At 39.7% G+C, this 14,739-nt stretch overlaps 3 protein-coding genes and 2 pseudogenes across 8 annotated transcripts; 4 read left to right on the plus strand and 1 right to left on the minus strand.

Moving 5' to 3' along the window:
• Positions 1-3: 3 nt before the first annotated feature.
• LOC104734472 (8-amino-7-oxononanoate synthase) lies at positions 4-3,038 on the plus strand. Its single transcript, XM_010454061.3, has 10 exons — positions 4-576; positions 774-904; positions 990-1,097; positions 1,192-1,430; positions 1,506-1,547; positions 1,730-1,817; positions 1,907-2,040; positions 2,230-2,469; positions 2,558-2,626; positions 2,712-3,038. The coding sequence occupies exons 1-10, from the start codon at positions 327-329 to the stop codon at positions 2,842-2,844; spliced, it is 1,434 nt and encodes a 477-aa protein (XP_010452363.2). The 5' UTR covers positions 4-326; the 3' UTR covers positions 2,845-3,038.
• Positions 3,039-3,588: 550 nt separating this feature from the next.
• LOC104734473 (cytochrome P450 77A4 pseudogene) lies at positions 3,589-5,282 on the plus strand (annotated as a pseudogene). The gene has a single exon (XR_015577568.1). The product of XR_015577568.1 is annotated as a cytochrome P450 77A4 pseudogene (transcript).
• On the plus strand, positions 5,228-6,282 carry LOC104737835 (agamous-like MADS-box protein AGL97 pseudogene; annotated as a pseudogene). The gene has a single exon (XR_015578562.1). The product of XR_015578562.1 is annotated as an agamous-like MADS-box protein AGL97 pseudogene (transcript).
• Positions 6,283-8,477: 2,195 nt separating this feature from the next.
• Positions 8,478-10,107, plus strand: LOC104734474 (cytochrome P450 77A4). Its single transcript, XM_010454062.3, has one exon. The coding sequence runs from the start codon at positions 8,478-8,480 to the stop codon at positions 10,017-10,019; it is 1,542 nt and encodes a 513-aa protein (XP_010452364.1). The 3' UTR covers positions 10,020-10,107.
• Positions 10,108-10,171: 64 nt separating this feature from the next.
• On the minus strand, positions 10,172-14,207 carry LOC104734475 (uncharacterized). Of its 4 annotated transcripts, none has more exons than XM_087481751.1 (4): positions 12,779-14,207; positions 11,352-12,659; positions 11,144-11,261; positions 10,172-10,705 (listed from the first exon to the last, which is right to left on the minus strand). In XM_087481751.1, exons 1-4 carry the CDS (start codon positions 13,427-13,429, stop codon positions 10,473-10,475), a joined length of 2,310 nt encoding a protein of 769 aa, XP_087337877.1. In that variant the 5' UTR covers positions 13,430-14,207; the 3' UTR covers positions 10,172-10,472. The 4 variants fall into 4 exon arrangements, with proteins under 4 accessions (XP_087337877.1, XP_087337878.1, XP_087337879.1 ...); XM_087481752.1 differs by having other exon boundaries at positions 11,160-11,261; positions 12,779-14,163; XM_087481753.1 differs by having other exon boundaries at positions 12,750-14,144.
• Positions 14,208-14,739: the final 532 nt, after the last annotated feature.

The raw sequence follows: 14,739 nt of genomic DNA on the forward strand, positions 1-14,739 counted from the left end.
ACCAGACTTAACCAAACCAGAACAAATCAAACCAGAATAAACCGATCATGTGACTTGCACGTGACTTAACTCTTTAACTTTTCAATTTTGTTTTCAGGACTCTCATCTTCTCTCACTTGTCATGATGGGCTTCAAGCTTCATCAATAACAATCATCATCATCTCCCAGGCCTCTCAGATTCTCTCAACTCCTTCTTTGTGGATTCTTCACAAATGTAGATGCAGGTGTGTTGTTATTGACGTCATTGGAGTAGCAGAAGAGAGGCTTAAAGTCATCTTCTTTCATGAACCATCGAACCTAAAAGCACAATTTTCCTTGTAAGTAGAATGGCGGATAATTCGTGGGATAAGTGTGTGGAAGAAGCAGTGAATGTGCTAGAATCGAGGCAAATTCTTCGATCTTTGAGACCCATTTGTATGTCTAAGCAAAATGAAGAAACTTTGGTAAAAAGCAGAGGCAATGGAAGAGATGAGTACGAAGTGTTCGACGGTTTGTGTCAATGGGATCGAACTTCAGTCGAGGTCTCTGTCTCAATACCCACATTTCAGAAATGGCTTCACGATGAACCCAGCAACGGTACGTTTCATTTTTTTTCTCTTGCCAAGAGTTTCGGAGTTTCCAAAGCTACCTTCTGTTTTTTGTTTGTTTTGGAACCTTAGACAGCGAAATTTTGTTTTTTTGCAACATATTGAGTTTAATTGATGGCTATAACTGAGTTGATTAGTCAAAGCTATGGTTTTTTTACAATTTGGTTAATAGTTTCACATTGACAGGGGAAGAGATTTTTAGTGGAGATGCATTAGCTGAGAGTAAAAAGGGGAGATTCAAGAAGCTACTTTTGTTCTCTGGGAATGATTATTTGGGTTTGAGCTCACATCCTACAATATCAAACGCTGCTGCTAGCGTATGTTAACAAAACTGCTTCGTGTCAACAAACTAAAGTATAGGTTTCTTCCACTGCCTGATGTTTTTTTTTTCCTTTAAGACAGGCAGTCCAAGAATATGGTATGGGACCTAAGGGTTCTGCGTTAATTTGTGGCTACACCACTTATCATCGTTTGCTTGAGTCTAGTTTGGCGGAACTGAAAAAGAAGGAGGTAAACAAATCTTCCTTGAATATTTGAAATGGTGTCCCATGCTATTGGTATATCTCAAGCTGGAAACAAATGATGCGTTTTTTTATCCTTTTAGGATTGTCTTGTTTGTCCTACTGGATTTGCTGCCAATATGGCTGCAATGGTTGCTATAGGAAGTGTTGCTTCTCTTTTGGCTGCTAGTGGCAAACCTCTGGAAAATGAAAAAGTGGCCATCTTTTCTGATGCTCTGAATCATGCTTCAATTATTGATGGTATCCGTCTTGCTGAACGACAAGGAAATGTTGAAGTATTTGTTTATCGACATTGTGACATGTATCACCTTAATTCGTTACTGTAAGTCCTTCACTTCCCCAACTCTCCTCTTCATATCTAGTATTCTATTTATGACATCTATAACTGTTTGGACAGATCAAGTTGCAAAATGAAGAGGAAGGTCGTCGTGACTGATAGGTCAGTCTCATTTGCAACTTACTGCTCTTGTTATTTTTTAGCTGGAGTGTATAAAAGCCCCTACCTGCTTTCTTATCTGATCATGCTAACTACAAAGGCTAAACATTTCAGATTGCTTATCAATGCCTTTGGTGATTTGAAAGGAAGTTCTTATTGTTGAATCTCATTTTTGGTTTTGACAGCTTATTTAGTATGGACGGTGACTTTGCACCAATGGAAGAGCTCTCTCAGCTTCGGAGGAAGTATGGCTTCCTCCTAGTTATTGATGATGTAAGTTGGTTGAATCTGTTCAAACAAAATTTTAGTATATTGGTGTCGACTACTTTTTTTACTGAAGCAAATTGGTATTGATCGGTCAGGCCCATGGAACATTTGTTTGTGGAGAAAATGGTGGTGGCGTGGCCGAGGAATTTAACTGTGAAGCCGACGTAGATTTATGTGTGGGGACTTTGAGTAAGGCAGCAGGGTGTCATGGCGGATTCATAGCTTGCAGGTATAAAAGGCCTATGTGATCTGAAATTCGTGAATCAAGAATATGTTTTAGTGTTGGTTGAGACCTCTATAAGGTCCATCAAAGCTTATGATAAAGTGAATCAATAATCAGTCTGAGTTGTCTCAATTTCTCTAGAAATTAAACAGAGTATTCAGTGTAGTAACAGCTTAAGTTTATTGATGGGAACAGCAAAAAATGGAAGCAACTGATACAGTCGAGAGGTCGTTCATTCATATTTTCAACAGCAATCCCTGTCCCAATGGCTGCAGCTGCTTATGCAGCAGTTGTAGTGGCGAGGAAGGAGAGTTGGAGAAGAAAGGCAATATGGGAGAAGGTAAAAGAGTTTAAGGCATTATCTGGAGTTGAAATCTCAAGCCCCATTATCTCACTTGTTGTAGGCAATCAAGCGAAAGCCCTCCAAGCGAGCAGGTTTGACACGCATTTTCCTTACTCTCACACACACAGACACACACACACACATACTTGTATAGCTTATTGATTTTTCTCATTGTTGCAGGTATCTATTAGAAGCAGGCTTCCATGTAATGGCAATAAGACCACCCACAGTGCCAGCCAATTCTTGCAGGTAAAGAACAAACTTTTAAAATCAATATTCGTTGAATTATTCCCAGGTGAAACTCATCATATGTTGTTGTGGAATTTTACTTCAGGCTAAGGGTGACACTAAGTGCAGCACATACCACAGAAGATGTGAAGAAACTCATCACTGCGCTTTCTTCATGTTTGGACTTTGACAACACCACCACCATTCACATTCCTTCCTTTATCTTTCCCAAACTCTAAAACAAAACCGTTTTGCTGTTGTCTCAATACATCTAAAATCTAATTCAAAGATTGTTGTGATAGTGTCAGCGAATAATAATCACTTGAGCTAGAAGAGAGTTCCATGTACTGTATTGTTGTAATCCCTCCTACTTTGCAGAAGGAGCAATATATTTGAACATATATTACATCATGTAAGTAAAACATTGGTCAAAGGGTACGTTGTTTCATAGGGTCATGTAAGCAAAAGGCCCAACTGATAAAAGCATTACAAGCCCAAATCGTAAGAGTATGAGCTGACCGCGGGAAGACGAGATAGGAGCAGAGGCGGGAAAACATTCATCTTCTCTGTACACATAACATTAGAATGTTATTGGTTTATGTATCTTTAGCCATTACTCTCCGTATTTATTTTAAACGGTAACCAATCCCAACTAAAAAGAAAATTCAACTTAATACCAAATGAGTGGAGAATGTATTTTTTTCCAAGCAAAACCATATATATTTAGAAATTTCGCCATACGTTACACTATGTTTTGCTAATAACACAAACCCAAAGATTTTATAAGCAAGAACATGTTTATAGAAGTCAAAGATACACATATTCTCATACGTTACACCAAAAGCTTTCTAATCAATACATATATATATACATGTGTTGATCCAAATAGTATCATCAAAACAGTTGCAAAATTGCTTCTAGTTCTTGTTCATCATTGATTGAAAATCTATAGCTTAAAAACCTCAGTACTCAAAACACCGAAAATGTTAGAAATATCCGATAGTGTCTTCTTAGTCACACTTGTCGCAATCCTCGTAACAAGTTTGGTTTACACACTCACTCGCCTCAGTCACAAATCGAAGCCCGTGAACCTCCCACCGGGTCCACCGGGTTGGCCCGTGGTTGGGAATCTGTTACAGTTCGCGTGCTCCGGTAAACAGTTTTTCGAATACGTAGACGAGATGAGAAACATCTACGGCCCAATCTTCACACTAAAGATGGGAATCCGAACAATGATCATCATCTCCGACTCTAACCTCGCACACCAAGCCTTGATCGAGCGCGGGGCACAATTCGCAACCCGACCCGTCGAAACTCCGACCCGTAAAATCTTCAGCTCCAGCGATATCACAGTCCATTCAGCTATGTACGGTCCCGTGTGGCGATCACTGAGACGCAACATGGTTCAAAACATGCTCAGCTCGAACCGGTTAAAAGAATTTGCTCCGATTAGAAAATCCGGAATCGACAAGCTCGTTGAGAAGATCAAATCGGAGGCTAAGAACAACGACGGGATCGTATATGTTCTGAGAAACGCTAGATTCGCTGCGTTTTGTATCCTCTTAGATATGTGTTTCGGAATCGAGATGGAAGAAGCATTGATTGAGAAGATGGATCAGATGATGACTGAGATTTTAATCGCCGTCGATCCACGAATCCACGATTACCTTCCGATTCTAACTCCGTTTTACTTCAAGGAGAGACGACGCGCTCTCGAACTTCGCCGGAAATTGGTTGAATTCGTAGTCGGATTCATCGAGAAGCGGCGATCGGCGATTTTAAATCCCGGCTCCGATGAAACGGCGTCGCCTTTTGCGTATCTTGATACTTTATTCGATCTTAAAGTCCACGGACGTGAAACGGCGCCGTCTGATGAAGATCTCGTGACGCTCTGTTCCGAGTTTCTTAACGCTGGTACGGATACGACGGGGACGGCGATTGAGTGGGGAGTCGCGGAGCTGATTTCGTATCCTGAGATTCAATCTCGTCTGTACGATGAGATTAAATCAACGGTGGGAGATGATCGTAGCGTCGAGGAGAAAGATTTGGAGAAAATGGTCTATTTACGAGCTTTTGTTAAGGAGCTTCTCCGGAGACATCCTCCGACGTATTTCACGTTAACTCACGGCGTCACGGAGCCGACGAAGCTCTCCGGTTATGATATTCCCGTAGGAGCTAACGTTGAGTTTTATCTTCCGGGTATAAGTGAGGACCCGAAGATCTGGTTTAAACCGGATAAATTCGACCCGGACCGGTTTATTACAGGTGGAGAAGAGGCTGATTTAACCGGAGTCGCCGGAGTTAAGATGATGCCGTTCGGAATTGGCCGTCGGATTTGCCCTGGGCTTGGTATGGCGGTAGTACACGTGGAGCTAATGCTGGCGAGGATTGTTCAAGAGTTCGAGTGGAGCACGTACCCGCCGGAGAGCCAAGTGGATTTCACCGGGAAATTGGTGTTCGCGGTGGTGATGAAGAATCCGTTGAGAGCGAGGGTTAAAGCTAGGGTTTAAGTTTCGTGGAATTCACGTCTTTAACTCTTTTTAACTTGACCAAATCCGGTTCAAATGAAAAGAAAATTCACATACAATTGTCTGATTTGATGTGGTTTAATTAAAATGTTCAATGTTGTTTTGCTACTCTTCAATTATACTGAGTAAAGCCTTTCAACTTCGCTTTACTATTTCGATAGAGATGATAGGGAACAAAGATTCAAGAGGCATTCTCAAAACGCACAAGGGGACTTTATAGCAAAGCGTCTGAGATTTGCCTGCTTTCCAATGCACAAATTGCGATCTTGGCAACTCCCGTTTCTTCCAATTCCAACGTTTCTTTCTACACCTTTGGTCATTCATCTGTCGATAACGTTGTTGCCGCTTTCCTCGCTAATCAGCGTCCTCGGGAGGATGATCTAGGGTTAGGGTTCTGGTGGGAAGATGAGAGGCTTGCAAAATTAGAGGATCCGGAGGAACTGAGAGACGCGATGAACTCAATGTCCAAGATGTTGCAAGATCTGAAAGAGTTGCCTTTCAATGCCTTGGAAAATCGACGAGATTGTGAGGACGTGGAGAAGAAGGGTTTATTACACGGAACTCATCAAAACCATACTCTTAATCCTCATTCGTGTTGCGACAACAAGAACAACTATGCTTTACTCGAAAACGTGGATGGGTGCAATCAAGAGCTGGACATTGATCAAATCACTGACTTTGAGGCTGAGTCGACGAAATCTAAAAGTTCATCAATGAATTCAGAGTTGGAAAACATCTCGATGGTGACACCAAATCAAAACTCATTCTCCGACTCTAAAGCTGTTGTAGATAAAGAATTGGTGGTTCACACTGATTTGTATGATAATTATTATCCACTTGTCTAATTTAGATGAAGATGTGATGCTACAGATTTCTGACAACAACAACATAAACAACAATCTTGTATCTGAAAACTGGGATGAATTCATTCAAGAGCTGGATCTTGATCAGATCATTGATTTTGAGACGAATTATATGAAGAGCTTGGAGATGGATGATGTCTCAATGGTGACTACGAAGAACCAAGATTTGGGTTCAAATTCTGAAACACTTGAAGATGGAGGATTAGTGACTCACATAGATTTGGATGAGGATAATCTATGCTTTTCTGATTATTTCAATGAATTAACCTCCTCTGCTCCAATCTGAAAACTCCCTCCAAGATATATATACATACAACAAGTTAAATTGATTTTTGGATTGCTTCGGTTTACTTTGGTTAGAGATCTAGTCCAACTCTCAAGGAAGAAGGGTCCGCTTTGACTTTATTAATTCATGATTAAACCATCTTCTTTTTTTGTATATTTGAAGTACGTTTTATCAACTTTCTTAAAAAACAGATAAGCTTTTTACTACTATGTAGAATTCCTTATTTACTACTACTCATGAGTAACAGTTGAAATATCTGACAAGTTAATTGAATACCAAACAAGTCAAACACATTTTTTTTGAGATTTTATTTATTTTGAAAGCATGATATATAATATGATGTTGAATTCTGATTAGCTAACAATACAACACCATTTGTATTCATTGTTTTCGGGTCTACCAAAATTGGAAAGTGAGTGAGTTAATGGCTTTCTGAAGACATTTAGATTTCCCATGTTACTAAAATTTATTCAAAATGAGCAGTTGAAAAGCAATAAATAAATTAAAAAGACATGCACTGATGCAGAAAACTCCTAAAGTCCCAAATTGTATTTATTAGTAGGAAGAAGGTAGCTAGTGACTGAGCTTATTGAACTGATACGAATTTGGAGACTCCATGGAAGAAGTCGGGAGAAGTAAAAGCAGAGAGCAATGTGTGTGGTTCATCAGCAATGGCCACTACTTGGGATTTTAATTTTGAGGCTAAGGAACTGCCCTCGCATCACTCTCTCTCTCTCTCTCTCTCCGTCTGTCCAAAACTCTTAAATTCTGATAGTAACGTTCGTTGATTTGTATTTTTCAGCTTTTCCCCAACAAACAACCCCCCCCCCCCCCCCCCCCCCCCCGCGCTTCTTAATAATAATCAACTGTTGACAAATGAAGTAAAGAAAAATACAGTCACTTGTGTTAACTGGACCTGATATGAAAACGAATTTAAAGTAAATGTTTTGACCTAACATATATATGCCGACATATTGATGAAAGATACTAGTTTTACATGACTTTTAGATAGATTACTCATATAACAAAAAAAAAACATTTCTTAAAATATATATGCATCGATGAGATTATGTCTAACTGGAATTAGCTCAGGTTTTGTTATTGAATGTTTAAGAAGAGTTGATGATGTTAACACCTTATTATAGAAAACTCTCCCACTATAGATTCTGACTTGTGTAATAACTGTTAATTTCACCGAGATATGTTTCATCTGTAGGTCCAAGTCCAATACTACCAAAAATAAGTTTTTGTATCTGCTTTCATTATAATCTATTTAATAACCAGCATTATATATTTTGGGACATACAGTATCCTGTTTAAGCTTTTGTTTCATTACTCTTACCTGACATAGATCTCATCTTTACTATTTTGACTATTTGTTGTAACAATCAGTCCATGGTTGTAGGTTTCTCATAATTAATTATGAATTAAACGTTGTTTGTTTCAATAAAGGAGTGTTCTATTGTAGTAACAATCAGTCCATGGTTGTAGGTTTCTCATAATTAATTATGAATTAAACGTTGTTTGTTTCAATAAAGGAGGAGTGTTCTAAACGGATCACCTAAAGTTGTAAAACATTCATGTCATTTTAATTAAAAAAAAACACACCCTGCAGATAGTCTCAACATATTAAAATGTAAACACAATTACAATCACAATTATGAATTAAATGTAAACACAATTCAAGTATTCCTTATATAATTACAGAGCCAAATAATAGTCTCAACATATTAAAATGTAACACACAATTATTTGAAAAAGAAATTGGTGAACACAGTTTCTTTTAAAAATATTTAGATTTATAGGGTTATTGTCAAACTATTTGAGCGCTCTTTTATGATTAGTTAGAGTTCCTATTTTGAGAAAAAAAAAAAAAAAAAAACATGTATTAATCCTTGTGATTATATTCCCTTAGTCATACATGCAAAATTAGAATCAATTAGTAGAACTTTTTTAAGCACAATTAATTATGCCTCTGTTTCAGGTAGCAGCTACCGTCCACAGTATACAATTTGACTATTTTTGAGTAATGATTTTTACCAAATTCCAACCCAAAAAGTTTTTAACATTTAATTTCAAAATATTTACTTCAAATCTTTTTGCATGCTTTCACCCTCTTCTTATATATAATCTTCATCTTCATCGTCTCTACTGCTAGATTCAAGAAAACAAAAAAAACAGAGCTAACAAAAGAAATGTCTCTCATCATCTCCTTCGTTCCAACTTCCCTTGGTTATACTTTGTTTGCAATTATCGTTTCAGGTTTCGTTTTCATCCTAACTCGATGGAGTTCTTCCAAGCCAAAGGGAGGTTTAAACCTTCCTCCAGGTCCACCAGGTTGGCCGGTGGTCGGAAACTTATTCCAGTTCGCTCGCTCCGGTAAGTCGTTCTTCGAGTACGCGGAGGAGCTTAAGCAAAAGTACGGAGGAATTCTCACAGTGAGAATGGGTACTCGTACAATGATCATCCTCTCGGACGCGAATCTAGTCCACGAAGCTCTGATCAAACGCGGAGCTCTTTTCGCAACCCGACCCGCCGAGAGTCCGACCCGAACAATCTTCAGCTGCGACAAATTCACCGTCAACGCCGCCAAATATGGTCCCGTGTGGCGGTCTCTGAGAAGAAACATGGTTCAGAACATGCTTAGCTCAACACGCCTCAAGGAGTTCGGATCGCTGAGACAATCCTCTATGGATAAGCTCATCGAGAGGATCAAATCTGAAGCTAGAGAACACAAGGGACTCATCTGGGTGCTTCGAAACGCAAGATTCGCTGCGTTTTGTATCCTCTTAGAGATGTGTTTCGGAATCGTCATGGACGAAGCATCGATCGATAAGATGGATGAGATTATGAAAACTGTGCTGATGACCGTTGATCCACGAATCGACGATTACCTTCCGATCCTCGCTCCCTTCTTCTCCAAGGAGAGGAAACGAGCTCTCGAAGTCCGCCGTGAACAGGTCGATTACGTCGTCGGGGTTATCGAGAGACGGCGGAGAGCGATTCAGAACCCAGGATCCGACAAAACGGCGTCGTCTTTCTCGTACTTGGACACGCTCTTTGATTTAACAATCGAAGGCCGTGAAACGACGCCGTCTAACGAAGAGCTCGTGACGCTCTGCTCCGAGTTTCTCAACGGTGGTACCGATACGACGGGGACAGCGATCGAGTGGGGGATAGCGCAGCTGATTGCCAACCCTGAGATTCAATCTCGGCTGTACGATGAGATTAAATCAACGGTGGGAGATGATCGTAGCGTTGAGGAGAAAGACGTGGATAAAATGGTCTATTTACAAGCTTTTGTTAAGGAGCTTCTCCGGAAACATCCTCCGACTTATTTTTCTCTGACGCACGCCGTTACGGAGACGACGACGCTCGGCGGTTACGATATTCCAGCCGGCGTTAACGTCGAGGTTTATCTTCCGGGTATGAGTGAGGATCCGAGAATTTGGAGTAACCCGAAAAAGTTTGACCCAGACCGGTTTATGTTGGGTAAGGAGAATGCTGACATAACCGGGATTACTGGAGTGAAGATGATTCCTTTTGGTGTAGGCCGTAGGATTTGTCCAGGGCTTGCAATGGCAACCGTACACGTGCATCTGATGCTTGCGAGGATGGTTCAGGAGTTCGAGTGGAGTGCGTATCCGTCAGGAAGTGAGATTGATTTCGCCGGGAAAACTGAGTTTACGGTGGTGATGAAGAATCCGTTGAGAGCTAAGGTCAAACCAAGGATTTAAAATATTTTAGATTTACGCCGCCTTTTATTTTTGTTTTCATTATAAGAATATTATTAACCATTATTGAAAGGAGTTATTTGCTTATTAACTTTTTAAGTATCCAAATCTACACAATACGTATATGACCAAAACTACAATAGAACATTGCAATATACCTCCCGTAACTTTTTTTTTTTTTTACTTTTCACATTTCTTCAAATTATATTGGTCCGAAGAAAAACGAAAAAAAAAAAAGGTAAGGATGGAGCATCATCATCTTACGGTAGTAGTATGAACAAAAAACCCTAACAAAAGAAAGTTCTAAATCATTTACAATATCAGCGTAGGAACTATACATATAAAACCCAAACCTACAGAGACTATACCTCTTTTCAAATCCTCTTTTGAAAAATGCCAAAAAAAACCCCCAACTTTCCGCGATTCAATCAAGTAACGTTTTCTATCTTTACCATTTCAGTTCAAGAAAACGGTCGTGTCGACCTCGCTCTCTTCGGCTACTTCAATGACTTCTGCATTCCTGAGAGCCATCATCGCTTTGTAAACAGCCAAATCTGCGTTTTCTGCCAGAATTTGTGCTCGTCTTCTTTTGGCTATTGCAGCTTTCATGGCTGTATCAGCCAATGTTTTGGCTTCTTCCATTCTGAGAAAATCGTTTTCTTCCTCTGGTTCAGCCGCCTTTACAGCCACTGTTCAATCAAATTAACACAACAACAACCGAATCAGATTATTTTCACTCCCATTGTGTTTGAAATACTGAACTTGTCAAGCAAAACCAAAATTTAACGACTATTGCAGTTTTCCTGGCTGTATCAGCCAATGTTTTGGCTTCTTCCATTCTGAGAAAATCGTTTTAGAAGTGTACAAAATTTACCCTTCATTATAGAATTTAGCTATCCTCAAATCAAATACAGCAACATGACTAAGGAGAACATTATCAGTCTAATTCTATGGTAAACCCTTTCTACTTAATTTTACTTCTGCAAGACTGTTCCATGATACTCTAACTCTCAAGTCTATATATATAAGTACTACGCTTTCGGTACTTCCAAACAACTGTAACACAAGGCTAAACATTTCATCACAGTAACTACGTATCCCTGAGTCATTATGTTGAGGGAACTAACCGAGCCAAGGGCTTGCCTGTTTGGCTTTTCCATGGAGTTGACTCCCCTGTCTTTTGAAGGATCTTCTCTTCCGAAACACAGGTTTGGAAAGTAGCGGCGTTTTCTTCACTTGATGACCCTGTGTATATACATGCATACATCAAAATCATTAGTACAAATACAACTGGAATAAAACAAATATGACTTGTACACCATAATATGACATTACCTGGAAAATTCTGAGGAGTGGTGCTTTTCGCTGCTTCCTTTTCTTCAACCAGTAATCATGTACTGCTTCAACCATCTCGTGCCTACCCAGGTATGAAAGACTAGCTATAGTGGTTGCTTTCTCATCCAAGAGATCATCGGCAGGGTTATGGAAATGAAACTTTTCAAACCCATCAATCATCAACTCAAAGGTTTCCCGCTGAAGTTGTAGAAATTGGTCATCTTCTTCACTAAGCAGTTCCCAGTTTTGCCTTTCGAGCCACTCTTCGTCTTCAGAATCCATGTCATAAAGAGCAATACTTCGAGCCATTGCCCTTGAAACCTCATCTTCGTTCACAGATATATATGGAACCGGCCTAGAAAAGGAAGGGAAGTCATATATATCCTCTGCATAGCCACACACTTCTCTTACCCCAGGAATAGGAATAACTTTCACACTCTGTTCCGATACATTCCGTTCATAGCATTCTTTATATATATCTTTAAAACCAAGCCAATCTTTTCTGTCGCAAAACTCAAGCTTCCAATTATCACCTCCCATCCATACTGTTGCATGTGTAACCCGGTTGCTATAACATGGTCTCATAGTCCTTTGTGCCTTGTGGCTGTATCTGATTGCCCCATCTTTCTTAATTGCAAGAAACCACTCATTTGAAGAAGAAAATCCCAACATGACACTAAACCCTTCTTCTCTGGAGCATCTGTCTGAATATATCATTAATATATTCGCAGAACAACATAAAGAATCAAGCTCCTCTTTTGTCTTCGCCAACGGAATGATACTAAGCACATTTGAAGCCGGGGATGAGCTACTTCGAACTGAGCTTCTGAGCTTTCTCGGCGATACTGCTACTGTCCTGTTTTTCCTACTTCCTGATATATCAAAAACCGGTGTTCCATTATACGACTTGTGTGCATTATGTGAAATATTTCTTGCTCTTCTCCTTCTCAAAGAGCTTCTCCTCTTCTGGAAACTGTGAGAACCTAAATTGCCTCTATATTGAGCATTTCCTCCAGTTAACTTCGAGGCTCTCACTGACGGATGTAACCCAACTACAGCATCATTCCTCAGATTACAAGGTTCAGGTAAAGCTAATTCAGACTCCAAATCAGATTCTTCAACTGGATTGTCTAGCAAATACAGAGATTTCTCTACGAAAAAGAAGGAGCGTGGTGCCACTCTTAGGAACAAAGTAAAATGCATATCCATGAACCATCGAGGAATGACAGCAAAATCTGCTGAAAAGAGAGGTAGACAATTCATGTCCCCAAAAAACTTGCAGACACCCTTTGAGCTAAGGGGAGGCTCCTAGAAAACAGAAACCAACAGATCACCTCAGCAACATTAAAGATCCAAAACTTAATATCACTACATACACAAACAAAATCTAGTCCAGACCTAACGTTAGTAAGTGCAGAGGTAATTACCACAGGGAATAGCACGCCATGGTCAGCAAACACTTGGTTGATAGGTTGAGACAAGAAGAAAGAAGTAAGCGAAGACAGGCTCAGTTGTTCCCTCCTCGTGTATCTCATTGCCAAACCGAAAACAGTTAGAAACCAGCAATCCTCACATGACCAATCTACTGTAAGAGTAAGCACAGGACGAACTGAAGAAACCCGACTGGGGAATCTCCTTCGCCTGCAATAAAACTGCAGGCTTCGTAGTGGCTCTTCTGATCTATCACTCGATGGTTCAGAAAGTCTCTTCCTTTTCCTACTATATACAATCCCAAACATCTTATCCACAGTCTTTACATCTCCGACACACTCATTTCTCACTTTCCTCCGTTTCCTGACCGGAAAGTCATCTACTTTGTCGTCTTTCTCACTAGAAACATCTCTCGGGCTACAAGGCTGGCTGTTATTTTTACCGGAGACTTTGCTGTTCCCTTTGGTTTTGTTCTGAGTCTTCAAAACGCTGTTCCAATCCCGATCCACCACATCGTGAGCTCTCCGTACCTTGGGTTCGCCGACGTTAGGCCAGATCCGACGACCGGAACGGAGGACCCGGGCTCCGTCTGGGGCTTTAACCACCCCGAAAACCCTAGTGGTTCGTCTCATTCCCACCGACGGCATCTATGCCTTGCTCATACGATTCCCTTTCTTACTCAAAGACTGAAGACGACGCCACAAACTGGCTTGACTTTACTTAAGAATTTGGCTTGATTCAAACCCCTCCTTCGATCTATACTCGCTAATATTCTAACAAAACACGGATCTTTCAGATAAACCAATCCGATTCTAATAATATTTTGTTTTAAAAAACCTCTTTTTAAAAAAAAAAAAAAAAAAAAGGGAAATCGAAACGGGAATCTAAAGGGAAAAGAGTCGTCAGATTTTAACAGATTCGATCAAAATTAGTGAAACCTAGAAAAGGAGAAAAAGAAGAAAGAAAATCGCAGAGATCTCTCTGGAGATGGAAGAAGAAAAAGTAAGAAAAATCGATTGAGAGGATCGAGATCTGTTCATGGGTTTTTGTTTTTTCTTTTTAGAGAAGAGTAGACATGGTGAAGAAGATGAAGGATCGGCGGTGAAGATGGTTTCACGAACTTTTCGTTTTGGAAAGAAGAAGAGAGGGAACCGAGGTGGCTAGGGTTTATGATCCGAAAACAACATCCAAAAAAAAAAAAAAAAGATCTTTCTTTAGAGGAGATTGATCGTGACCGTTGGATGGTATTCTCGACGCTTCAGATTGATTCTGGTTCGATGGGTCCAATGCTATCTTTTTTTTTTTCCTTTTTTTCTTTTCTTTTTTGCAAACGTAGTAGACTGCGAATTTTTTGGGTTACACGAATTTTTTTTTTTTATTTAAACGAATTTAAAACGGAATGGCCCGAAAATTTCAAAAGGTGACAAGAGGAAATGACAAGGGTGCCCTCGGATTTTAAGCGAGTGAGGTGTCTGAACCTGAAGTGTTTTTAATTACAGTTGTTGAATGAATCTTGTAGTTTGCTTAACTAGTAGTAGTAATCCATACGTATTACATACATTACAACGAGTGTTTAACACATGCATAGTTAAGAAAAACAAGAAGATGCAAAATTTGTGTTATGTTAATAGTTAATACCCCTATTTTAAAAAACAAATCATTTTTCTTAGACAAACATAATAAGAAGAAACAGCTAAGTTTTTGAGAATGGTAACAGTGTGGAATTATATATTACTATGACAAGTGAAGGATCTAGCTTTGAGACAACTATATGAGGAAATTAGAACCACACCAAGAGATAATGATAAGATTACAAGACCAAACAACGTTCATTGACTTTTTAGTTTACGTATGACTTTGTTTTGTAGGAATCTATCTATCTGCTTAAAATAATAAGATGATGAGATTGCTTCTTGCTTCTTTCCTTTTAGGCCTTGGCCGTTTCTGCGGGTTCAGA

This window comes from Camelina sativa, chromosome 13 (genome assembly GCF_030686135.1).
Source record: "Camelina sativa cultivar CO46 ecotype springtype chromosome 13, ASM3068613v1".
Taxonomy (NCBI): domain Eukaryota; kingdom Viridiplantae; phylum Streptophyta; class Magnoliopsida; order Brassicales; family Brassicaceae; genus Camelina; species Camelina sativa.